The 26,958-nt window shown below is 44.2% G+C and overlaps 1 protein-coding gene across 21 annotated transcripts; it reads left to right on the top strand.

Annotated features, from left to right (window-relative positions):
• The first annotated feature begins 859 nt into the window (after window positions 1-859).
• Window positions 860-25,505, top strand: ZNF415 (zinc finger protein 415). 21 transcript variants are annotated; one of them, XM_065535914.1, is made up of 7 exons: window positions 860-1,016; window positions 5,205-5,306; window positions 6,071-6,152; window positions 10,440-10,555; window positions 15,173-15,299; window positions 15,801-15,908; window positions 22,500-25,505. In XM_065535914.1, the coding sequence occupies exons 5-7, from the start codon at window positions 15,266-15,268 to the stop codon at window positions 24,140-24,142; spliced, it is 1,785 nt and encodes a 594-aa protein (XP_065391986.1). In that variant the 5' UTR covers window positions 860-1,016; window positions 5,205-5,306; window positions 6,071-6,152; window positions 10,440-10,555; window positions 15,173-15,265; the 3' UTR covers window positions 24,143-25,505. The 21 variants fall into 21 exon arrangements, with proteins under 21 accessions (XP_065391986.1, XP_065391988.1, XP_073880657.1 ...); XM_065535916.1 differs by lacking the exon at window positions 5,205-5,306 and having other exon boundaries at window positions 860-904; XM_074024556.1 differs by lacking the exons at window positions 10,440-10,555; window positions 15,801-15,908 and having other exon boundaries at window positions 22,500-23,068; window positions 24,570-25,505.
• The last annotated feature ends 1,453 nt before the right edge of the window (window positions 25,506-26,958 follow it).

The raw sequence follows: 26,958 nt of genomic DNA, 5'->3' as shown, positions 1-26,958 counted from the left end.
CCACCAGGTCCCTCCCTCAACAACTGAGGATTATACTTGAACATGAGATTTGATGCGGACATCGATCCAAACCATATCAAATACCTTTTCTTTCCTTGTCTTAAGTTTTTAATTTGGTAAATACCAGTTGATTTTTTTTCTTTAATGAATCGTGCTTTTGCTGCCATGGCTAAGAATTTTTGAACAAGCTCTTGATTCTTACGATTTTATTCTGTGAATATTTTTTTCTTTCAGTCTCTTACAGGATACCATTTTATGGTTTGATACTTTACATTTAGGGTATGGTCAATGTTGAGCTAATGTCTGTACGCTTGTGAAGTTTGAGTAAAGATGACTTCTTTTCTGCTATGGATATTAAGTTAGCTCCTCACCAGTTTTACAAAATTCTTCCTTCCTTCAATTCCCTCGGTAACTTTGTCAAAAATCAGTTGGAAGTACCTGTGGAGGCTATTTTTGCACTCACTTATTGTATTGCATCAATCCATGTCTTTTATTGCCCCAATACCACACAATTTTTATTATCTTTCCTATATTGGTAGTCTTGAAATCCAGTGGATTTATTCCAGACACTTTATTTTTGTTTTTCAATAACGTTTATGGATCCCCCACTGAAATCCCAGTTCCCGGACTGCTAAGCTGCAGGAGACTCCCTAGCAGGATCGGGTCCAACCTGCAGGCAAAATGCTTTTACCATAAACCGTTTTCAACTTGGTAAGTGGAAAATATTTTGGTTTCCAACATAAGTGGCCCACACAACTCTGCTTCTTAACCTTAAAACGGCGCAGGCCCCGCCCACTCCAACCACGCCACGCCTCCAGGCTGCCTGGGCTCTTCTCTCCGCACATGCGCAGTTTCCTACAGTCCCGGAAACGGATCGTGTTGGGTGAAGGTGACGGCGCTGAGCGTGAGTGGCCCTCTGTGTAGATTAAACCTGCGCTCCCTGTTTCCCATTTCCACAGCCGATGCCCGGGGTCGCTACGGGCTTTAAAATTCCCGCACCGCGCCCTCCACCCCAGGTGAATACAGGCCTCACGGTGTAGGTCCGGAATCGCTTCCCTTTGGGTTGAATTGGCTCTGAGGCTGCTCCCTGTCCCCGGCCCTTTGCTGCTTCCTCCCGCTTAAAACCTTTTCCTGACCCCTCCTCCAACCCCGGGCTTTTTAAAGTCCTCACCCAAGAGGTGGATTCCCGTCCTGGGCGCATCCCAGCCTCGCCCTTGTCGGCCCCTGGAGCGCAGCGCCCCAGAGCCCGCGTGCTCTGCCTGGTCCTGGGATCCTGCAGACCCCACCCTGTCCGAAGGTGCCGTCGCCCTCCACCTCCCTCCTCCTCGTGCCGGGCCCTGCTGCTCCCCAGCCCTCCCCTGAGCCCGCGTTGGGGAGGTGCTCAGGGCCTGTCCTGTGACACCTGGTGTTCTTGCCTGCCCCCCTCCACTCCCTGGAAAATGCTCTCCTCCAGGTTGCAGGCATCTTACCCCAAACCCTCTTGTGAATGTGTGGGCCAAAGGGATCGGGAGAGGGACAGAGAGAGCAGTAGGAAACCTGAGACAGAGGAAAGAATGAGGGAAACCAGTAAACAGATGGCAAAGTAGAGGATGGTTAGAGATTTTCAAAGAGACAGTAAGAGTGAAAGAGGAAGCCCAGAAAGTTGCAAGGAGAGAAAAGTAACTAGACACATTTCGAGAAAACGCACAGTATCCAGAGAGATGAAGGACAGCAAGGTAGGGCGGGTGGCAGCAAAGGGGGAGGCTCCTCACATAGAGAGTGGGAGAGAGGAGGAGGGATTTGGAGCCAGGGCAGACAGAGCAGTGTGGTGCTGGGACAAAAAGAAGGGGCAGCCGAAGACAAGGAGAGCAGAGAGAGAACCACAGCACGAGGAGGCCTGGGATCTGGGGGTGCCAAAGAGTGGGGACAAGGGTTTGTAACAGGGAAGAGGGAATTTAACAGGGGGCGCTGAAATGGGGAACAAAGAGCCAGAAATATGTGGAGATTGGGACAATGAAAAGATTAGGAAGAGGAATATGAGGTGAAACAAATTGCAAGACTGGAAAGAACAGGTGGAAGAGAAGAAATAGAGGAAAGAAGGGGAGAAACAGCAGGAGAGGAGAGGGGCTCAAAATGAGCAGAATCCAAGGGGGAAAATAAAGGGGAAGGAAAGAGCTAGAGAAAGAAGGTGAGAATGAGAGCTATGTACGGAATGAGGGAGGGAAACACACCGTAATGAGGAAACAGGAGGACCCTGGGTCCAGGTGAGTTGTGAATTGACTGGATGTGTCATCTACATTTTGACCTGTTGATTTCTGTCTTTATAAGTTTAAAATACACGGATGAAGATGAGAATTGCAAAACTCCTGCCTATTAAGGCTGGTGCATTTTATAATTACGGCATCAGAAGTTAGCTTCCACTTGCAATCCCTGTTAAGGCAGAGGGAAGTGACTTGACTCATTAATCCCACAGGTCATCCTCTTCCCCTTCCCTGGCATTGGGGCAGGGGGAGGGGAAGGGGGAGTGGGAGAGTAAAGCTGGACAGAAAGTGACTCTGTCACTACATAGTGTCTCTTCAAAGCAGGGGTGTCCAATCTTTTGGCTTCCCTGGGCCACATTGGAAGAAGAATTATCTTGGGCCACACATAAAGTACACTAACACTGACAATAGTTGATGAGCTAAAAATAAATAATTAATTAATTAAAAATATGCAAAAAATCTCAAAATGTTTTAAGAAAGTTTAGGAATTTGTGTTGGGCTGCATTCAAAGCCTTCCTAGGCTGCGGATTGGACAACCTTGCTCTAAAGGAACATTAAAAGTGTTGAGGCCGGGCACGGTGGTTCATGCCTATAATCCCAGCACTTTCTGAGACGGAGGCTTGTTCTGTCACCCAGGCTGGAATGCAGTGGCATGATCTTACCTCACTGCAACCTCCGCCTCCCAGGTTCAAGTGATTCTCCTGCCCCAGTCTCCCGAGTAGCTGGGATTACAGGCATGCGCCACCACGCCCGGCTAATTTGTATTTTTAGTAGAGATGGGGTCTCACCATGTTGGTCAGGCTGGCCTCAAACTCCTGACCTCATAATCCGCCCGCCTCGGCCTCCCAAAGTGCTGGGATTACAGGCGTGAGCCACTGCGCCCGGCCCCAGTTTTATTTTTAAAATGATAGAGATATGGCAGGCATGGTTGCTAACACCTATAATCCCAGCACTTTCAGAGGCTGAGACAGGACAATCACTTGAGCCCAGTTTGAGACCAGCCTAGGTAACATAGTGAGACCTTGTCTCTATAAAAAATTTAAAAATTAGCCAGATGTGGTGGCTTGTGCCTGTTGTCGTCCCAGCTACTCCAGAGGCTGAGGTGGGAGGATTGCTTTAGCCCAGGAGGTCAAGGCTGCACTGAGCCAGGATTGCATCACTGCACTCTAGCCTGGCCGACAGAGCAAGATCCTGTTTAAAAACAAAAAAGGCCAGGAGCAGTGGCTCATGCCTGTAATCCCAGCACTTTGGGAGGCTGAGGTGGGTGGATCATGAGGTCGGGAGATTAAGACCATCCTGGCCAACATGGTGAAACCCTGTCTCTACTAAAAATACAAAAAATAGTTGGGCATGGTGGCATGTGCCTGTATTCCCAGCTACTCAAGAGGCTGAGGCAGGAGAATTGCTTGAACCCGAGAGGCGGAGGTTGCAGTGAGCCGAAATCACAGCACCACACTCCAGCCTGTTGACAGAGCGAGACTCCGTCTAAAAAAAAAAAAAAAAAAAAAATTGGATATGAACAAACCCTTTCAGATACTACATGATTTGCAAGTCAAGTGTACGAAATCATGTGTTTCTCCCAGATATCCTCATATCCAGCTCTGTTACTTTGCTTCTGTCCCTGGGTAACTGATCACAGCCTGGAGAAAACATACACCCAGATTTCCTGGTGTCATTTAATTCCTGCCCCACACCTCTTCCATTCTCCTATTTTTCTATTCTGCACCTTGTCTCTGGAACTTTTCTTTCTTCTTTTTGCTCATTTGAAGGCCTTGGTTTTTCTTCACTGTTGAGCCCCTGGAAGCAAAGGAAGAGATCTTTTCCAACTTACCCACCCACCTGTCTCAGGGCTTGGGATCCCTACTCAGTAGTGACTGGGAATGGTCTGTTCCTGCTCCTGGCTGCTGCTAACCCTCCAATTGTGTACCAGATGCCAGCCCCACTCATAGCCTCAGAATGTGCAATTGTTTGGATATGATTTGTTTTGCCCCACCAACTCTCATGTTGAAATGTGATTTCCAAACTTGGGGGTAGGGTCTGGTGAGTGTCATGGGAGCAGATCGCTTGCGAGTGACTTGATGTCATTCTCTAGGGAGTGAGTTCTGACTCTTAGTTCCCCTGAGAGCTGGTTGTCAAAAAGCCTGACCTCTCTCTGTCTCTTGCCTCCTCTCTCACCATTTCATCTGCCCTGCTGGCGCCCCTTCACCCTCCACGCTGAACGGAAGCTTCCTGAGGCCCTCATCAGAGGCAAATGCTGGCACTGTGCTGCTTGTACAGCCTGCAGAACCATGAGCCAAATAAACCTCTTTTTTTTTTTTTTTGACATGGAGTTTCGCTCTTGTTGCCTAGGCTGTAGTGCAGTGGCGCAATCTCGGCTCACCACAACCTCTGCCTCCCGGGTTCAAACGATTCTCCTGCCTCAGCCTCCCGAGTAGCTGGGATGGATTACCAGTGCCCACCACCATGCCTGGCTAATTTCTTTTTGTATTTTTAGTAGAGATGGGGTTTCACCATGTTGGTCAGGCTGGTCTCGAACTCCTGACCTCAGGTGATCCACCTGCCTCGGCCTCCCAAAGTGCTGGGATTACAGGTGTGAGCCACTGCGCCTGGCCTTCTCCTCAACTTTCTGCTAGGACATCTAACAGGTATCTCCACTTTCAGGTGTCCAAAAGTGACTTCCTGACTCCCTAGATGCCTTCCCCTGCAGTCCTGCACATCTCAGATGAGGGCGACCACGTATTTCCTGGGACTTCAAATATATAAGATATTACATTGTAACTGTGTTAATTTATAAAGAAAATATTATATGTTTAATTAAAATGGGTGAGGAAATATATAATTTCCAAAATTCTTTTGAGATATGGGAGAAAAACGTTTGAAGGCATCTGCCCTGTCTTATCTGCCCTCCCAGGACCTCTCTGGCCTCATCTCCTACCTGTATCCTCCTCTCTTCCTCTGCTCCAGCCACGCAGGTATCTTTCCTGTTCCTGGGCTGAGGTTGCTCCTGCCTCAGGGCCTTCATGGGGGCTGTCCCTCTGCTGGAACTCGCTGACCCCTCAGCTGCAGGTGCAAACACCCTCCTTCCCCAGGTTTCTGTTCTGATATCACCCTCTCAGTGGGGACTTCTGTGACCCACCTCCCATTTAACACTCCAGCCGCACCCTCACTCCCTCCTCTGGTCCATATTACCTGTTCTGCATGCTTCTCTCGATTCTTTCTGCTTCCACTGTCTGGATCCTGATGAACCCAAGGTCCCAAGGGGAGAACAGAGTCAGAAGGTGGGGGCTATGCTGGGCTGACCCTGTTTGAGTAGAGCTCACCCCTGGCTTCACGTGGAAGTGCTGAGGTACTTTGCAGATATACTTCTTGTGCCCGCACCCGTGTCACAGAGATTCCCATTCACATAGGTTGGGACCTGCCCTAGATGATACAGTGCCCAGCATGATTCTCAACTATATCCAGCCCTGAGCACCAAGGCTCTGCGCCCTCTATTTCTGAGGGCTGAGCTCGGCCTGGGAGCCACAGAGAGGGAAAAGGGGCTGGGCTCTGCATGGCGGTTCATCAGGGCTGGGTCTACTCCCCACTGCTGCAGCGTGTGTGCGAGCTTCTCCAGGAGGGGAGAGGGTTCTGAAGAAAGGGGTCAGAAGACTCATGTATGGGTTTTCCTGTAGGAGTTTCTTGTCCCTGGGGCCACCCTGGTGCAGTGGGCAGCAGAGGACCATCTTTGCACAGGGCGAGCTCCTCCCTGTGTATGTGTGTGCCTGTCACACAAGAGGGGGTGTGTTGTTTTTGAGCAATAAAGAGCACTTTTTGTTGTTGTTGTTATTCAGCATTGACCTCTAAAGACTCTTGGCACATGAGGAAGAAACCCGGAAGAAGAGAGCAAAGGAGTCCGGAATGGCTTTTACTCAGGTAAAGAAAGATTCTGTGTGGATCATTCTGTCTTCTTCCTTTCAGAAAGGCAGGAGACAATGCATTGGAGCTGCAAATCTTCTCTGACTCTGAAGTGTCCTGCCTGACGCGTTTGCTCACATTCGCCCATGCCTTTCCTCAGTCCCTCTCATCTCTACTGAGATTCCGTCTCACTCTGACCCAGTGACATGACCTTGGGAAGAGTCCAGTGGGCGTGGTCCTGGGAAGGGCTCACACCCAGACATGGATGGAGACGGGGTGAGGGTCCCGTGGTGTCAGTGCTGTCGGGCAGCAGGGATTGTTCAGGGGCCACATCTGGATGCTCTGTCAGCTCTCTGTGGCCCAGGAATAGAGAAGCAGAGAAGCTGCCCATGGAAGTCATGTTTCTTTTTGTTGTTGTTGTTTGTTTGTTTTTGAGACAGAGTTTCGCTCTTGTTGCCCAGGCTGGAGTGCAATGGTGCAATCTCGGCTCACCGGAACCTCTGCCTCCTGAGTTCAAGCGATTCTCCTGCCTCAGCCTCCCAAGTAGCTGGGATTACAGGCATGCGCCACCATGCCTGGCTAATTTTGTATTTTTAATAGAGATGGGGTTTCTCTATGTTGGTCAGGCTGGTCTCGAACTCCCGACCTCAGGTGATCCACCTGCGTTGGCCTCCCGAAGTGCTGGGATGACAGGCGTGAGCCACCATGCCTGGCCTAAAGTCACATATTAATGTAGACAAATACCTGGTAAATCCTGGAAAAGGCAGCCAATAAGGGGATATATTTTGTGCCTGATTCTCTGACTCCAGACTGTTAATGACTTGGAATGGAATGTAAAGTTGAGATGCAGACATCAGTACCAGAGGGCGTTTTTTCCTTTAATGACTTTGAAACATAAAGTCAATGTAGAAGTGTAACTGTAAGGCTGAACACAGTGGCCCAGGCCTGTAATCCCAGCACTTTGGAGGCCGAGGTGAGCGGATCACTGTGGGTCAGGAGTTTGAGACCAGCAAACATGGTGAAACCCCGTCTTTACTAAAAATACAAAAATCAGCCAGGCGTGGTGGCACACGCCTGTAATCCCCACTACTCAGGAGGCTGAGATAGGAGAATTACTTGAACCTGGGAGGCAGAGGTTACAGTGAGTGGAGATCGCACCACTGCACTGCACTCCAGTGTGGGTGATAGGGCGAGACTCTGTCTAACAACAACAACAAAAAGTGTAACTGTCGGACTTTTTTTTGTTTGTTTTTGAGACAGAGTCTCACTCTGTCGCCCAGGCTGGAGTGCAGTGGCATGATCTTGGCTCACTGCAACCTCCACCTCCCGGGTTCAAGTGATTCCTCTGCCTCAGCCTCCCAAGTAGCTGAGACTACAGGCGCCCACCACTGTGCCCGGCTAATTTTTGTTGAGATGGAGTTTCACTATGTTGGCCACCAGACTGGTCTTGAACTCCTGACCGTATGGTCCACCTGCCTCAGCCTCCCAAAGTGCTGGGATTATAGGCGTGAGCCACTGTGCCTGGCCAGCTGTAGGAGTAGGACTTTTTTTTTTTTTTTTTTGAGTCTTGCTGTCACCCAGGCTGGAGTGCAGTGGCGCGATCTCAGCTTACTGCAACCTCTGCTTCCCGAGTTCAAGCGATTCTCCTGCCTCAGCCTCCTGGCTAGCTGGGATTACAGGTGCACGCTACCACGCCCAGCTAATTTTTGTATTTTTAGTAGAGACGGGGTTTCACCATGTAGGTCAGACTGGTCTCCAACTCCTGACCTCATGATCCATCCACCTCGGCCTCCCAAAGTGCTGGGATTAGAGGCGTGAGCCACCACGCCCGGCCAAGTTTTTAAACCATTCTCAGCATTTGCATACCACGGAGATGGTGCTATTCCTGCAGGGTCTCTTAGGCATCAGATATTTTAGGCAAAAATGATAACAGTTTTGCTCAGATATCAGAGCAGAACTCCTTTTTCATTGAAGAGGATATAGCCATATTCTTATGATATCTATTATTATTAAGTGTTATGCTGCTTTTATTTTAAACATCACACGATGTATATATTTGTTTTATGGTGAAACTCTCAGTAGAGACACATTTAGGTGCTTAGATACAGAGCATCCCTTTTCCTATCAAGCCTTACACCCTTGCACACGTCTCAATGATGAGCCACTATTGTCAGTTCTGTGTGAAGAGACAGTTCAAGCCCTGTTGAAATGTGTTTAATCATTGTGAGATTTTAGAAGAAAATTTTCAGTAAATGTTTTGTTGGGGTATTTTATCCTGCAAGTTGTGAATATTTACATGTTTTCATATTAAGGAACAAGGATAGCTTGCTCCTTTTTCAAGTCGATACATCATATTGGTTCATATTTAAGGGGCAGATGTGATATTTTGTTGCATGTGTCATAGAATGTGTAATGATCAAGTAATGGTATTTGAGGTGTCTATTACCTTGATTATTTATCTTTTTTTTTTTTTTTTTTTTTTTTTTTTTGAGACGGAGTCTCGCACTGTCACCCAGGCTGGAGTGCGGTGGCCGGATCTCAGCTCATTGCAAGCTCCGCCTCCCGGGTTCACGCCATTCTCCTGCCTCAGCCTCCCGAGTAGCTGGGACTATAGGCGCCCGCCACCTCGCCCGGCTAGTTTTTTGTATTTTTTAGTAGAGACGGGGTTTCACCGTGTTAGCCAGGATGGTCTCGATCTCCTGACCTCGTGATCCGCCCGTCTCGGCCTCCCAAAGTGCTGGGATTACAGGCGTGAGCCACCGCGCCCGGCCAATTATTTATCATTTTTAAGTGTTGAGAATATTTCAAGTCCTCTCTTCTAGCTGTTTTGAAAATATACGATACATTGTTGATAACTGTAGTCACCTTACAATGCTGTCGAACATTAGAACTTATTCCTTCTAACTATAGTTGTACTCATTAACCAACTTCTCTTTGTCCTCCCTGCCCGCACCCACCCACACACCCTTCACAGTCTCTGATAACTACCATTCTACTTTCTACCTCCATGCAATCAACTTTTTTTAGCTCCTACCAGTGAGTGTCAACATGTGAGATTTGCCTTTCTGTTCCTGATGTATGTCACTTAATATAATGACCAGCAGTTCCATTCATGTTGCTACATTCTTTTTTATGGCTGAGTATACCACATTTCGTTATCCATTCACCTGTTGATAGATAGTTAGGTTGATGTCATATCTTTGCTATTGTGAATAGTGCTGCAGTAAACATGGGAGTACAGTATCCCTTTGATATACTGATTTCTTCTTCCTTGATAAATACCCAGTAATGGGATTGCTGGATTATGTGGTAGTTCTAGTTTTAGTTTTTGAGAAGTCTTCATACTGTTCATAATGGCTATACTAATTTATTTATTTATTTTAATTTTCTTGAGACAGAGTCTCATTCTGTTGCCCAGGCTGGAGTGCAGTGGCACGATCACAGCTCGCTGCATTGTCTGCCTCACAGGTTCAAGCAGTTCTCCCTGCCTCAGTCTCCTGAGTAGCTGGGATTACAGGTGCCCGCCACCACACCCAGCTAATTTTTGTATTTTTAGTAGAGACAGGGGGTGGTGAGTTTTGTCATATTGAGTAGGCTGGTCTCGAACTCCTCACTTCAGGTATCTGCCTGCCTTGACCTCCCAAAGTGCTGAGATTACAGATGTGAGCCACCACGCCTGGCCTGTAATGGCTATACTAATTTACATTCCCACCAGCAGTGAATAAGAGTTACCCATTCTCCATATTCCTCACCAGCATCTGTTATTTTTTTTGTCTTTTTTAGTAATAGCCAGTAATAGTCTTTTTAGTAATAGTCTTTTAATAGTCTTTTTTAGTAATAGCCGGGATAAGATGATACTGTGCTTTTCTCATTCTTTGATGATTACTGATGTTGAGCATTTTTTATATACATCTGTTGGCCATTTGTATGTCCTCTTTGGAGAAAGGTCTCTTCTGTCCTTTGCCCAAGTTTTAATGGGATTATTTCTTTGTTACTTTTGAACTGTTTGAGTTCCTTGTACGGTCTGAATATTAGTCCTTTGTCAGATGAATAGTTTACAAATATTTCCTCCTGTTCAACAGGTTGCCTCTTCACTCTATGCAAAGCTTTTAAATTTAATATAGTGCCATTTATCTATCTTTGTTTTTGCCATTGATGCTTTTGAGGTCTTAGCCATAAAACCTTTGTCTAGACCAGTGTCCTGAAGTGTTTGTCCTGTTTTCTTATAGTAGTTTTATATTTTTGGGGTCTTATTTTTAAGTTGTTAATGCATCTGTGTTGATTTTTGTATATGGTGCCATATAGGGATCCAATTTCATTCTTCTACACGTGGATATCCAATTTTCCCAGCGCCATTTATTAAAGAGGATGTCATTTCCCCAGTGTATGTATTTGGTGCCTTTGTCAAAAATCATTTGGCTGTAAGTACATGTATTTATTTCTGGGTTCACAATTTTGTTTCATTTGTCTGTGTGGCTGTTTTTATACCAATACCATGCTCTTTTGTTTACTATAGCCTTGTAATACATTTTGAAGTCAGGTAGAGTGATGCCTTCAGCTTTACTCAGGATTGCTTTGATTCTTTGGGCTCTTTTTTGATACCATACAAATTTTAGGATTCATTTTTCTGTTTTTAATAAAATGGCATTGGTATTTCAATAGAGATTGCATTGAATCTGTAAATTCTTTGGGCACTATGGTCATTTTAACAATATTAATTCTCACTTTGGGAGGCCAAGGCGGGCAGATCACAAGGTCAGGAGTTCGAGACCAGCCTGGCCAACATGGTGAAACCCCGTCTCTATTAAAAATACAAAAACTTATCCAGGTGTGGTGGCAGGCACCTGTAATCCCAGCTACTCAGGAGGCTGAGGCAGGAGAATTGCTTGAAACCGGGAGGTGGAGGTTGCAGTGAGCCGAGATGACACCATTGCACTCCAGCCTAGGTGACAGAGCAAGACCCTGTCTCAAAAAAAAAAAAAAAAAGAAGAAAAACCTAGGAATGGATTTAACCAAGGAGGTAAAAGATGTCTACCAAAGGAACCCTACAGCTGGGCACGGTGGCTCACACCTATGATCCCAGCACTTTGGAAGGCCGAGGCATGTGGATCCCTGAGGTCAGGAGTTGAAGACCAGCCTGACCAACATGGAGAAACCCCATTTCTACTAAAAAAAATACAAAATTAGTCAGGTGTGGTGTATACCTGTAATCCCAGCTGCTTGGGAGGCTGAGGCAGTAGAATCCCTTGAACCCGGGAGGTAGAGGTTGCAGTGAGCTGAGATTACACCACTGCACTCCAGCCTAGGTGACTGAGAGAGACTGTGTCTCAAAAAAAAAAAAAAAAAGAACCCTACAAAGTACTGGTGAAAAAAATTCAAGAGGACACAAACAAATGGAAAGACATTTCATGCTCACAAATTGAAAGAATTAATATATATATATTTTGAGACTGAGTCTTGCTCTGTTGCACAGGTTGGTCTTGGCTCACTGCAACCTCCGCCTCCTGGGTTCAAGAGATTCTCATGCCTCAGCCTCCCAAGTAGCTGGGGGACAGGCGCCTGCCCCCACGCTGGGCTTATCTTTTGTATTTTTAGTGGAGACAGGGTTTCACCGTGTTGGCCAGGCTGGTCTCAAACTCCTGACCTCAGGTGATGCACCCGCCTCTGCCTCCCAAAGTGCTGGGATTATAGGTGTGAGCCATCATGCCCAGCCTGCCATTCCTAGGTATTTTAATTCTTTGTAACTCTTATAAATTGATTTTGCCTTTGTGATTCCTTTGATTTTGCCCTCATGATTCCTTTTTCAGGTAGTTATTTTTGGTGTATAGAAACATTACTGGTATTTGTATATTGATTTTGTAACTTACAACCTCACTGAATTTATCAGAACTAAGTGTTTTTTGGTGGGCCCTTGAGGTTTTTTTAGATTAATATCATCTGTAAAATAGGACAGTTTGACTTGTTCTTTTTCAATTCGATGTCCTTTATCTCTTTTTCTTGCCTGATTGCTGTGACTACAACTTCCAGAACTGTGTGAAATAGAAGTGGTAACAGTGGGCATCTTTGAGTTATTCCAGTTCTTAGAGGAAAAGCATTCAGCTTTTTTCCATTCAGCGTGATTTTAGCTGTGGGTTTGCCATCTAGGTGTTTCTTTTTTTTTTTTTTTGAAATGGAGTCTCGCTCTGTTGCCCAGGCTGGAATGCAGTGGCGTGATCTCGGCTCACTGCAAGCTCCACCTCCCAGGTTCACGCCATTCTCCTGCCTCAACCTCCCGAGTATCTGGGACTACAGGCGCCTGCCACCACGCCCAGCTAATTTTTTCTATTTTTTAGTAGAGATGGGGTTTCATAATGTTAGCCAGGATGGTCTCGATCTTCTGACCTCGTGATCCGCCAGCCTTGACCTCCTAAAGTGCTGGGATTACAGGCATGAGCCACTGCACCCAGCCTAATTTTTGTGTTTTTAGTAGAGACGGGGTTTTACCATCTTGGCCAGGGTGTTCTTGAACTCCTGACCTCAGGTGATCCACCCACCTTGGCCTCCCAAAGTGCTGGGTTTACAGGAGAGAGCCACTGTGCCTGGCCTATTCGAAATTTTTCTACTTTTTTCAAGTAGGTGTTTATTACTATAAACTTCCCTCTTAGCATTGCTTTTGCTGTATTCCATAGGTTTTGACATATTGTGTTTTCGTTTTTACTTGTTTCAAGATTTTTTTTTAAATTTCCCCCTTAATTTCTTCCTAGACCCAATGGTCATTTAGGCCGTCCAATTTCCATGTATTTGTACAGTTTTCAAAGTTTCTCATGGTATTGATTTCTAATTTTATTCCATTGTTGTTCTAAGAAGATACTTATTAAGATTTTGATATTTTTAAAATGTGTTGAGACTTGTTTTGTGTTCTGATATATAGTCTGTCTTGGAGAATGTTCTATGTGCTGATGCAAAGAATGTATATTCTGTACTTGTTGGATGAAATGTTCTGTAAATATCTCTTAAGTATGGCTAGTCTAAAATGCAGTTTAAATTCAGTGTTTCTTTATTAATTTTCTGTCTAAATCAGCTGTCTAATGCTAAAATCCCAATTATTAGTTTTGGAGTGTATCTCTCCCTTTAATAATATTTGCCTTATATGTCTGGATGCTCCAGTGTTGGGTGCATATATGTTTACAATTGTTATATTCCTCGTATTGATCTCTTTATTAGTATATAATGACCTTTTTCATCTCTTTTACTGTTTTTAACTTAAAGTTCATTTTGTTAAGTAGAGGTACTCCTGCTTGCTTTTGGTTTCATTTGCATATAATACCTTTTTTCATATTTTCACTTTGAGTCTATTTGTGTCTTTACAGTTGAGATGAGTTTCTTTGAGTTTCTTTTTTTTTTTTTTGAGATAGAATCTTTTTTTTTTTTTTTTTTTGAGATGGAGTCTCACTCTGTCACCCAGGCTAGAGTGCAGTGGCGTGATCTCGGCTCACTGCAACCTCCACCTCCCAGGTTCAAGGAATTCTCCTGCCTCAGCCTCCCAAGTAGCTGGGACTACAGGCACGTGCCAGCATGCCCGGCTGATTTTTTATTTTTTGTAGAGACAGGGTTTCACCCTCTTGGCCAGGCTGGTGTCGAACTCCTGACCTTGTTATCCACCCGCCTCGGCCTCCCAAAGTGCTGGGATTACAGGCGTGAGCCACCACACCTGGCTGAGATGAGTTTCTTAAAGGTAGCACGTAGTTGGGTTATATGCTTGTATCAGTTTAGCCAATCTATATCTTTTATGTGGAAAGTTTAAACCATTTACGTTAAGTTCATTATTGACATGCAAGGGCTTGTTACTGTCACTTTGTTCATTGATTTCTGGTTGTTTTGTATGTTCTTTGCTCCTTTCTTTGTCTAACTGTTTTTCATTGTGGTTTGGTGGTTTTCTATAGTGGTAACATTTACATTTGACTCCTTTCCTTACTTGCATGTTAGCTCTGACCGTGGGTTTTATAGTATTGTGTGTTTTCATGATGGCCAATATTGTCCTTTTGCTTCTAGATGTAGGGATCCCTTAAGCCTTTCTTGTAGGGCCAGTCTACTGGTGAAGCATTCCCTAAGCCTTTGCTTCTCTGGGAAAGACTATTTCTCCTTTTTATGAAGGATAATTTTGCTGAGTATAGTATCCTTGGCTGGCAGGGTTTTTGTTTTTGTTTTTGGTTTTCTTTCAGCACATTGAATATATCATACCATTCTCTGTTGGCCTGTAAGGTTTCTATTGAGAAATTTCCTGTTTTATGGAGCACCCTGTGTAAGTGACCAGATGCTTTTCTCTTGCTTTTTTTTTTAGAATTCTCTTTCTTTTTCTTTTGACAGTTTGACTATAATGTGCCAAGGAGAAGACATTTTTGGATTGTCTCTCTTTGAGAATCTATGAACTTCCTGTATGTAGGTATCTAAGCTTTTTACTACACTTAGAAAGTTTTTGGTTATTATTTTGTTAGATAGGTTTCTATCCTTTTCATTTTCTCTCCACCTTCTGGGACACCAAAAATTCAAATATTTGGTCACCTTATGGTGCCTGCCCCATATGTCGCATAGGCTGTGTTCATTCTTTTTTATTTTTGTCTTTATTTTTGTCTGACTTGTTTATTTCAAAAGACCTGTCTTCAAGTTCTGAATTTTTTTCTTCTGCTTGATCCCTAGTTCATCATGGAAGTTTTCAAATGTACTTTGTACACACATGCCTATAGTCCAGCTACTTGGAAAGCTAAGGTCAGAGGGTCACTTGAACCTGGGAGATTGAGTCTGCAGTGAGCCATGATCATGCCACTGCACTTCAGCCTGGGCAGCAGAGCGAGACCTTGTCTCAAACAAAAAAAAAAAGAAAGGGAGAGAAAAAAAAAGCACAATTAGGGAGAGATGTATACTCAAAAATACCTTAGTGTAGGTTTATCAGAACACACACTTCAATTAAATCTATACTTAAAATTCTCTTTTATTCTTATTTTGTGTGAAGATGGTAACTCCCTTCATAACCCCTTGGTGAAATGTGTTTATTATTTTAGGGACAGTTGACATTCAGGGACGTGGCCATCGAATTCTCTCAAGAGGAGTGGAAATGCCTGAATTCTACACAGAGGACTTTATACAGGGACGTGATGTTGGAGAACTACAGGAACCTGGTCTCCCTGGGTGAGGATTATTTTCTTCCAGAAGTCAAAATCTGCCCTTGGTATCTTGCTATTTTCCCTTGTGTGCCTCTTGGGAGCCCCTGCATTGCCTGACTGAGTTTGAGGCCTTGTTGACTCTGAAATGAAAAGCTCCATAATGTGGACTCTGGAGTTCAACCATCCCCTTTTTCCAGGTGTTCTGATCCCTTCCTGATACAACAGTGGTGGTTCCAGAGCTGAAGTATCCATGAAAGCTTATAGTAGACTTCTGAAATACTCACTTCTTGTTTTCTACCCCTGTACTTTGATTCAGTAGTTCTTGGAGGGGAGCTAGATATTTGCATATTACAGTCTTCCCTAAGCATTCAGAGTAGGCATTCAGTGAAAGAATTTGTGAAATATTTTCCTAGATCCATCTGTGATATTCTCTCTTCTTATCCAAGCAAAGGGCTGAGATTGTTGAAAAGCCACAGCACATCATGTTCCATTCATTTCATAAGCAGGAAATTCTCTTCTTGACCAGAATATTATCTCATGTGGGAGCACAGGAAAGAGCCCTGGACCATGGAAAGCCAAGTGCAAATAGCAAGAAAACCAAAAGGGTGGGAATGGATCAAAGGTGTGAAAATAGGTAAGACCTCAGATGGGGGGAGAAGAAGCCACACCATTAAATTATGTTTGGAAACTCTCAGCCAGTGGGAGAGTTCTATAGGAAAACAAATGTTTATATCCTGTGAGCTCTTAGAGGAAATTTTAAACTTCCCCTACTTCTGCCTCTGCCCTTGAGACGTGTCATGGATGATCCTTTCGCTGTCCAGGGGAGCTGCAGCTCAAACAGAGACAAGTGGAAGTGCTTATTATGATGGACAACATTGCCCTCTGACTTCCGTGAACTCTCTGGCTCCTTTACTCTGAGGGGTCCAGGAGGGGCCATATCACAAGGGTCTGCTTCTCCCTTGGTCTCTCCTGTTCTTCTTTTTTTTTGAGACGGAGTTTCGCTCTTGTTGCCCACGCTGGAGTGTGATGGCACAATCTCAGCTCACCGCAACCACCGCCTCCCGGATTCAAATGATTCTCCTGCCTCAGCCTCCCGGGTAGCTGGGATTATAGGCGTGCACCACCACATCTGGCTGATTTTGTATTTTTAGTAGAGACGGGGTTTCACCATGTTGGTCAGGCTGGTCTCAAACTCCCAACCTCAGGTGATCCGCCCGCCTCGGCCTCCCGGAGTGTTGAGATTACAGGCTTGAGCTGCTGCGCCCTGCCAGTCTCTCCTGTTCTTGATGCCCACCTGATGCTCAGTTCGCTTTCCGTATAGATCAGAGCTGAGGCCTCCACAGTCCTGATGCCTGGAGCTATCTATGCTCCACCTCATTTCCGGTGTTTGGAAGACCTGCGCAGGAGATGGGAAACACTGGCTGCTCCTCCTTTGCATCGGAGGCCCTGCAAGCTGCAAGGAGCTGTCTCAAGCCCTTTGTGCCTGTTGTGATCCCTCAGCCATTTCTTCTCTTCTGCTTTTGCCACAGTTCATGGGTGTGTGGACCAGGGGAGGGGGTTGGATCTTCTGAGACTGTTACTCAGCAGAACTGTAAGAACAGTTGACAGGTCTTCACTGGGATCCCCCGTCCTACACAGGGAGTATATCTTAGTCTTTCAGGCTCTTAGCTTAGGATCTATCTATAGGCAGAGCAGACAATCCTATCTCAAGATCTTTCAAAATCCAGCTTCATATGTTGTATTTTTCTCTCTTTTCCATTGGTCTCACTACTATATGAATGTAGAAAAACCTTGGCTCTTCCTGATTTTGTTTTCTCTTAAGTTTGCATGATTTTTCCTCTGAAAACCGACTTTGGGTCAGGTGCGGTGGCTCACGCCTGTAATTCTAGCTCTCTGGGAGGCCGAGGTGGGTGGATCACCTGAGGTCAGGAGTTCAAGATCAGACTGACCAACATGGTGAAACCCCATCTCTACTAAAATACAAAAATTAGCCAGGCATAGCTGGGCATGGTGGCTCATGCCTTGTAATCCCAGCACTCTGGGAAGCCAAGGCAGGTGGATCACCTGAGATCAGGAGTTCAAGACCAACCTGGCCAACATGGTGAAACTCCATCTCTACTAAAAATACAAAAATTAGGCCGGGCGCGGTGGCTCAAGCCTGTAATCCCAGCACTTTGGGAGGCCGAGACGGGCGGATCACGAGGTCAGGAGTTCGAGACCATCCTGGCTAACACGGTGAAACCCCCGTCTCTACTAAAAAATACAAAAAACTAGCCGGGCGAGGTGGCGGGCGCCTGTGGTCCCAGCTACTCAGGAGGCTGAGGCCGGAGAATGGCGTAAAAACCCGGGAGGCAGAGCTTGCAGTGAGCTGAGATCCGGCCACTGCACTCCAGCCTGGGCGACACAGCGAGACTCCGTCTCAAAAAAAAAAAAAAAAAAAGAAAAATACAAAAATTAGCCGGGCGTGGTGGCATGCGCCTGTAAGCCCAGCTACTCAGGAGGCCAAGGCAGGAGAATCACATGACCCCACGAGGCAGAGGTTGCAGTTAGCTGAGACGGCACCACTGCACTACAGCCTGGGTAACAGAACGAGACTCCATTTCAAAAACAAAACAAAACCCGGCTTTTGATATACACACCCCTAGGGTCTGTCATTTGTATTCCTGCTGTGATAACCAACCTATAGGTTATGCATACCTTCTCCTGGAGTCTCTTATGGAGGGTGTTTATGTGATAACAGGAAATTTGTGAGGGAAAACTCTTTGACTAATATAATTGAATAGCCTCCTGCTACATGTAGAGATGCCCCTTAAAGCACTGAGAATTGTCAGCATGGCCCAGGATACAAAATATCAGGCGAGCCTGATTGACAAGTGTTTCCAGCTGTCCTTCGAGTTTTGAGGAGCCTCACAAAAGTGTATCTGGCCGGGCGCGGTGGCTCAAGCCTGTAATCCCAGCACTTTGGGAGGCCGAGACGGGCGAATCACGAGTTCAGGAGATCGAGACCATCCTGGCTAACACGGTGAAACCCCGTCTCTACTAAAAATACAAAAAAAAAATTAGCCGGGCGAGGTGGCGGGCGCCTGTACTCCCAGCTACTCGGGAGGCTGAGGCAGGAGAATGGCGTGAACCCGGGAGGTGGGGCTTGCAGTGAGCTGAGATCCGGCCACTGCACTCCAGCCTGGGCAACAGAGCCAGACTCCGTCTCAAAAAAAAAAAAAAAAAGTGTATCTGAAGGGCACTGTGACAGTGCTGGACACATAAACTAATGATCATCTCCCCTAAGCCAGCAGTCGGTGTGGGATGTTCTCCTAGCGATGACATTGTCCAAGTTCACAGCATCATATGTGTGAGGCTCTTGACTAAACTATTGTTCACGCCGTATTTGTTCATTTTCCATCCTGTGTGCTCCATTGTTCATTCTCATCACCAAACCTTTGTTCAGCCTGGGTTCAATTTGTTGTAGGTTCAAACCTACAATAAATACAGCGTTGACACATCACATCTTGTGGAGGGAGCTTGTGAAGCTGAATGGTGCCTTGGTTTCTTCTCATTTGTTTTTTTTTTTTGCTTCACACCGCTGTAATGCCTTGGTTTTTAAAGTCCAGTGTCATTTGTTTAAGCCACTATTACTTTCATCTTGTACATTTACATGTGGTATAAATGAACACCTTTTTCATTTAGTCATAAATTCTGTATTTTTTGAGATACTTTTTTTTTTTTTGGAGATGGAGTTTCGCTCTTGTCACCCAGGCTGGAGTACAATGGCACAATCTCAGCTCACCGCAACCTCCGCCTCCCAGGTTCAAGTGATGCTCCTGCCTCAGCCTTCTGAGTAGCTGGGATTGTAGGCGTGCACCATCACACCTGGCTGATTTTGTATTTTTAGTAGAGACAGAGTTTCTCCATGTTGGTCAGTCTGGTCTTGAACTCCCGACCTCAGGTGATCCACCCACCTCGGCCTCCCAAAGTGCTGGGATTACATGCGTGAGCCACCACGCCCGGCCCCAAGGTCAGAATTGTAACTGTCCTAGTGGAATTATATCCCGCAGACATGCATGTACCAATTTTCCTCCTATATTCCCATTCCTCCCTCCCCTGTGCTCTTGCCCTTTCTCTCTCCTATCCTCACATGATATCTTGATCTGCATGGAATATACTGTTGCTTTTTAGCATATTGATTTTGTATTCCTGAACACCCGATTTCCACAGGACTTCTTCACCCTCCACACTACTTACAGTATGCAAGACTAGATGCCGCTCAGCCGCTTTGTAAGTCAGGATCTGCCTAAATCAGTGTGTGCAGGAAGTGATGACTCACATACCATCATCCATGAGAGCTGACTGACTAGATGTGTTGGTGGTGTAGTGGTGAGCATAGCTGCCTTCCACAAGAGCTGACTGAATAACACTATTACCAACGCAGTCCAGCTCTTGTATCTCCTTTTCTTCATGTGCTCCTTGCCTGGGTGCATTCTTGCTGTGACTGATAGTTTTCTTTTTTTTTTTTTTTTTTTTTTTTGAGACGGAGTCTCGCTCTGTCACCCAGGCTGGAGTGCAGTGGCCGGATCTCAGCTCACTGCAAGCTCCGCCTCCCGGGTTCACGCCATTCTCCTGCCTCAGCCTCCCGAGTAGCTGGGACTACAGGCGCCTGCCACCTCGCCCGGCTAAGTTTTTGTATTTTTAGTAGAGACGGGGTTTCACTGTGTTAGCCAGGGTGGTCTCCATCTCCTGACCTCATGATCCGCCCGTCTCGGCCTCCCAAAGTGCTGGGATTACAGGCTTGAGCCACCGCGCCCGGCCGTGACTGATAGTTTTCAACACTGCACATGTCCACCCAGGTTTTCCGTACTGCCTGGGTGGACATGTGCTTAAAAACATGTCTGGTGGCCTGGCACAGTGGCTCACGCCTGTAATCCCAGCACTTTGGGAGTCCGAGGTGGTCGGATCACTTGAGGTCAGGAGTTTGAAATCAGCCTGACCAACATGGTTAAACTCCTTCTCTACTAAAAATAAAAAAAAAATTAGCCAGGCATGGTGGCAGGTGCCTGTAATCCCAGCTCCTCGGGAGGCTGAGGCAGGAGAATTGGTTGAACCTGGGAGGCAGTGGTGGCAGTGAGCCGAGATCATGCCACTGCACTCCAGCCTGGGCGACAGAGTGAGACTCTGTCTCAAAAAGGAAAAAAAAAAAGTCTGAGCCTCGTGGCCCAGGATTTAGTCCTGTTTTTCTCTTATTTTCTGTAAAAATTGAGATTAGATACATGAATACTGTGAGCCTAATGTCTTTATTTGAAAAATAATAACAATTTACCTGAAAGTTTTTAAAACAAGGTGGTGGTGTGTGATTACTTGGAATATTGCATGTCTTACAGTAAAGTCCCAAAGTTTCTTTGTTTACTAAGATTGATCAACCTTCTCTGATGATTGTGATGAGATTGTCCTTTTTCTGTCTTATATAACTCATCGTGCCATAAGAAATATCACAGGCGGGCCAGGCACGGTGGCTCACACCTGAAATCCCAGCACTTTGGAAGGCTGAAGTGGGCAGATCACCTGAGGTCAGGAGTTCGAGACCAGCCTGGCCAACATGGTGAAACCCCATCTCTACTAAAAATACAAAAATCAGCCAGGCATGGTGGTAGGCGCCTGTAATCCCAGCTACTTGGGAGACTGAGGCAGGACAATCACTTGAACCCAGGTGGCGGAGGTTTCAGTTAGCCAAGATTGTCCCATTGCACTCCAGCCTGGGTGACAAGAGCGAAATTCTGTCTCAAAAAAAAAAAAAGAAATATCATAAGCTAGGAGAACTAAACCACAGAAATTTGTATCTCCCAGACCTGGAGGCTGGGAAGTCAAAATTAAGGAGCCAGGTGAATCAGTTCCTGGTGCAGGCCCGCTGCCTGGTTTACCCCAGCCATCTTCTGACTGTCCCACATGATGGAAAGGGCAAGATAAAACGAGCTCTTACATCTCGTCCTGTAAGGACATTAATCCTATTTTTGAGTAGTCCAACCTCATGACCTAATTATATCCCAAATGCCCCATCTGCAACAACATTACACTAGGGAATAGGACCTTAGCATATGAATTTTGGCCAATATATTCAGACCGTAGAGACTGCATTCTATTTTGTTTGTTTTTATTTTTCAGTCCATTCTAAACATTGTGTTCTCTGATTTCAGTTAATAAATTTGCCAAGTTATGTGTGTTTTGTGGTCGATGAACTAGGTCACGAAAGGACAATGCATATGTAGGGAATTGCTTTATTGACTGGCTGTTTGTTGTATAAGTGCAGGTGTGAAGTCATAATTGTGATTTCTGACTTTGTTCTTCACTTCTTTATAATGCTATATATTTACCTGACCTCATGCATCAAATGTCAGAGATCTTAACATATATTCTGGTTCACAGGTTGTGTGCTGGTTCTGAAATAGTCCTTGTTTTTTTCTTAGGTGAGAATCATTTACAGGCTATAACTTTGTACAAGGTAGTTACTAGTTTTTGGTTTGCTGGTTTTATCATGGGTTACTACAGTGTTTTATTAATTAATTGTTATGATTTACAGATGATGGGTTTTTAGTATCATGCAATATAACTGACATGCATCACTCATTAATGTCAAAAATGCCTGGTCTGGGTGGGTACAGATAGTTTCATAACAGGTATTCAGAAAAATTAGCTATTTTTAACAATGTTTTATTAATTTTTTTCTCATTTTGTCAGTGCTATTACTGTTTTGCAATTCAGAATTATCATTTATGTACCTTATTCCATAAGTTTGTTGCGGCTTAGTTACCATTATGATATATTGTGTAGTACTTTTTTCATGTATATGGGCACAGTAAATATGCTGTAGCTAGGTAAAATGTAATATTTATTTCCTTTCAATAATGAGACAGCCATGTCTTTTCTGCCAATCGGTGTGTACTTTGTTGTCAAGGTGAAAAAATACTCCTTTCAAGGCTAACATAGGTTTGAACAATGTGTTTTGGTCATAGGATGTTTGAAACTGTCCTTCCCTAGAATTCATTTGAATTACATATAATCACCTTTTTTTTACTAAAGAATGTGATTCCTTTTTGTTCCTAAAAATTAAAGATCTTGATTGGGAAGTTTTATAACTCTGTTGTGTATAAATATTGCTTTTTGTGTAATTCTGTTATTCAGTATAAAATATTTATATACTGTCTCTAATTGGAAACCTATGGTTTTTTATTTCTTATAGATCTCTCTCGTAACTGTATGATCAAGGAATTAGCACCGCAACGGGAAAGTAACAGAGAAGAAGTATTCCACACAGTGACATTGGAACAACATGAAAAACATGACATCGAAGAGTTTTGCTTCAGGGAAATGAAGAAAAAAATACATGACTTTGACTCTCAGTGGAGAGATAATGAAAGAAATTACAACAAAGCGACTATGGCCCCAAAAGAAAATCTTACTTGTAGAAGAGACCAACATGATAGAAGTGGTATAGAAAACAAGTCTATTAAAAATCAGCTTGGATTAAGCTTTCTACCACATCCCCCTGAACTGCAGCAATTTCAGGCTGAAGGGAAAATTTATGAATGTAACCATGTTGAGAAGTCTGTCAACCATGGTTCCTCAGTCTCAGCACCCCAAATAATTTCTTCTACCGTCAAAACCCATATTTCTAATAAATATGGGACTGATTTCGTCTGTTCTTCGTTACTCACACAAGAACAGAAATCATGCATTAGGGAAAAACCTTACAGATACAATGAGTGTGACAAAGCCTTGAATCATGGCTCCCACATGACTGTACATCAGGTAAGTCATTCTGGAGAGAAACGATATAAATGTGATCTATGTGGCAAGGTCTTTAGTCAAAAATCAAACCTTGCGCGTCATCGGAGAGTTCACACTGGAGAGAAACCATACAAATGTAATGAATGTGACAAAGGTTTCAGTCGCAACTCATGCCTTGCACTGCATCAGAGAGTTCATACTGGAGAGAAACCTTACAAATGTTATGAATGTGACAAGGTCTTCAGTCGCAATTCATGCCTTGCACTACATCAGAAAATTCACATTGGAGAGAAACCTTACAAGTGTAATGTGTGTGGCAAAGCCTTTAGTGTGAGGTCAACACTTAGCAACCATCAGGTAATTCATAGTGGCGAGAAACCTTACAAATGCAATGAATGTGGCAAGGTGTTCAGTCAGACTTCAAGCCTTGCAACTCATCAGAGAATTCACACTGGGGAGAAACCATACAAGTGTAATGAATGTGGTAAAGTCTTCAGTCAAACTTCAAGCCTTGCAAGGCATTGGAGAATTCATACTGGAGAGAAACCTTACAAATGCAATGAATGTGGTAAGGTTTTCAGTTATAATTCACACCTTGTGAGTCATCAGAGAGTTCATACTGGAGAGAAACCTTACAAGTGTAATGAGTGTGGCAAAGCCTTTAGTGTGCATTCGAACTTAACTACCCATCAGGTCATCCATACTGGAGAGAAACCTTACAAATGTAATGAGTGTGGCAAAGCCTTCAGTGTGCATTCAAGCCTAACTACCCATCAGGTCATCCATACTGGAGAAAAACCTTACAAATGTAATGAATGTGGCAGATCCTTTAGTGTGCGCCCAAACCTCACTAGACATCAGATAATCCATACTGGAAAGAAACCTTACAAATGTAGTGATTGTGGGAAGTCCTTTAGTGTGCGCCCAAACCTCTTTAGACATCAAATTATCCATACTAAGGAGAAACCTTATAAAAGAAATTGGTATGGCAAGGTCTTCAGTCAAAGTTTAAATCTTGTGAGTCATCAAAGAATTTATACCAGAGAGAAACCATACAAATATAATAAATGTGGCAAGGTTTTCAGTCACAATTAACTCTTACACAGCATCAGAGAATTTCATTCTGGAGAGAATCCTTACAAGTATGGCAAACCCTTCATCACGAGTTCAAGCATTCATTGATGTCAGAGTCCATGCTAAAGAGAAATCATATAAACCTAAGTATGTGGCAGAGGCTTCATTTAGGTCTCACAACTCACTAGATATCAAAATGTATATACATCTTTTTATATTTTGTGCATGTTGAAGCTATTAACCAAGGATCAAAACTGTAAAACATCCAAGGATTTATGTGAGGAATAATTCAATCTAGTGCTGATAAACTTTTCATATACATTGTAGAACAACTGCAAGTTCAAATGTGTTAAAACTCATACACAACATGATATGTATTAAAGGTTACAGGATGTTTGAAGTCACTGGTTATCTCCAGATTTTAAAATATTTTATTTATTTATTTTAGGTGTCTTGCAAGGCTACTACTTTATATTTTAGGATTTATGACTTTCAACCTAAACCTTGAAATCTGTTGATATGCCTCCTTACCTGCCTTTCATGGCGATGTCTGGGAAAGAATCAGTAAGATGGAAGGGCTCACTGCATTAGATGAGGATCATTTCTATTCAAATTCTTTGAAGAATAAGGACTCTGCCCCAAATTACCAAGCATGTGGGCAGGCAGAGAATAATGCAAAACGATGATATTGATCATCATCCTTATTGTGTTCAGGGTGTTCTCCTGACAGAGGGCACTTTGGGTTACAGGAAAGAGGTGACCTACAAACTGACCATGAAACAGAGCAGACCACGACCGGGCGTGGTGGCTCACACCTGTAATCTCAGCACTTGGGTGGCTGAGGCGGGTGGATCATGGGGTCAGGAGTTCAAGACCAGCCTGGCCAAGATGGTGAAACCCCGTCTCTACTAAAAATACAAAAATTAGCCAGGAGTGGTGGCACATGCCTATAATCCCAGCTACTTGGGAGACTGAGGCAGGAGACTGTCTTGAACCCGGGAGGCGGAGGTGGCAGTGAGCCGAGATTACACCACTGCACTCCAGCCTAAGTGACTGAGAGAGACTGCGTCTCAAAAAAAATAAGAGCCAACCAAGACCTTAGACATTTTGATTTGTGGGAGGAGCGTAATGGGTTATAAGTGACTGATTCCATGGTGGAAATAATTCAGGGGAAAATGGTGGCTACCTTCTGCATGGAACGGCCATCGCTGTTGTACAGCCAAGATTGAAACCACGGTAGAAACCACAACCTCAAAGATAAACCACAATACTATGTTACTAATTAGGATTCACATTTACTGCTGTTATTACATTTTGCTACCGTTTTATTCAGAATGTATCATAGATCTCATGTGCTAATTAATAAAATCTAATTTTTGCATAACTATGAATGCATCATGTTCTTTCTACCAACATAGTTTTATCACACCTTAGTAGGTTATACTTTGTAACAGACGATAACAACACACCATTAGACTCTTAAGGCTGAAAGATAGAACCATTTTTTTTTCTTGGAATTAAATAGAATGTTGGGAACATACACATAGAGTGCACTTGAGTTGTTCTCCATATGCCCTGCCTCAGGATACTTATGTGAATATAATGAAAATCCCAAGAAAGTTATTTTACACCATGAAAGCTGTATCACTCTTTTTTTTTATTTTTATTTTTTGAGACGGAGTCTTGCTCTGTCGCCCAGGCAGGAGTACAGTGGCACAATAGCTCACTGCAAGCTCCGCCTCCCGGGTTCAAGCGATTCTCCTGCCTCAGCCTCCTGAGTAGCTGGGATTACAGGCACACGCCACCATGTCTGGCTAATTTGTGTATTTTTAGTAGAGACAACGGTTTACCATGTTGGCCAGGCTGGTCTCAAACTCCTTACTTCAGGTTATCTGCCTGCCTTAGCCTCTTGAAGTGCTGGGATTATAGGCGTGAGCCACCGTCCCTGGCCAGCTGTATCACTCTTGGTGACTTGCACCATATGATTATTTTTTCACATGCCTCTTGTGTGTCAGATAAGACCCAAGGAGTACACCTTGATTTACATGAAGGGAAAGTACAAATATAGTAAGAATATGGATGTAATCCCAGCACTTTGGGAGGCCGAGACGGGCGGATCACAAGGTCAGGAGATCGAGACCATCCTGGCTAACATGATGAAACTCCATCTCTACTAAAAAATACAAAAAACTAGCCGGGCGAGGTGGCGGGCGCCTGTAGTCCCAGCTACTCGGGAGGCTGAGGCAGGAGAATGGTGTGAACCCGGGAGGCGGAGCTTACAGTGAGCTGAGATCCGGCCACTGCACTCCAGCCTGGGTGACACAGCGAGACTCCGTCTCCAAAAAAAAAAAAAAAAAAAAAAGAATATGGAAAATACCCTAAAATGTTTTAAATGTGGGGGATAAGGATAAAATTTTTTTTATCCTTAGAGTGTTCAGTGTCATAATTTGAAAAGAATAATTATTGTTTATGACCTTCCTTTTAAAAATTAACATACACAATGTGAATTTTGTTTTGTTTTGGTAGATAAAGTAGAAATTATATATTCACCCTGATAACGTTGTTAGGAATTTTAACTTGTGACCACTTTACAGGAACTGCAATGAACTCCTTCTAAGGTTTAGTTTCAGTATTGACAGTGATAATGCCAAACACTGAAATGTTTGTTTATATTCTAAGGTTTATTTTCAACTTTAGTAAAATTACTTTGTTATTTTTTATGATTTTTACTAGGCTTCTGTAGTCAACCACCTTGCTGAGGTCGCTCCAGCACTGCTAATTTTGTCTAGTACATTTCCATGTATTATAAATGAACTTGGCTTTTTATTTAATCAGCA

This window comes from Macaca fascicularis, chromosome 19, assembly GCF_037993035.2.
Source record: "Macaca fascicularis isolate 582-1 chromosome 19, T2T-MFA8v1.1".
Classification (NCBI taxonomy): Eukaryota; Metazoa; Chordata; class Mammalia; order Primates; family Cercopithecidae; genus Macaca; species Macaca fascicularis.
This window is presented reverse-complemented; position numbering and strand designations above follow the sequence as displayed.

Bases quoted from the DNA above. Each gene is read 5' to 3' on its own strand.
- ZNF415 (XM_045378543.2), top strand. The intron at 15,300-15,800 runs GTGAGGATTATT...CTTCTTGACCAG, and splicing joins CAGGAACCTGGTCTCCCTGG to AATATTATCTCATGTGGGAG. The intron at 15,909-22,499 runs GTAAGACCTCAG...TATTTCTTATAG, and splicing joins GATCAAAGGTGTGAAAATAG to ATCTCTCTCGTAACTGTATG.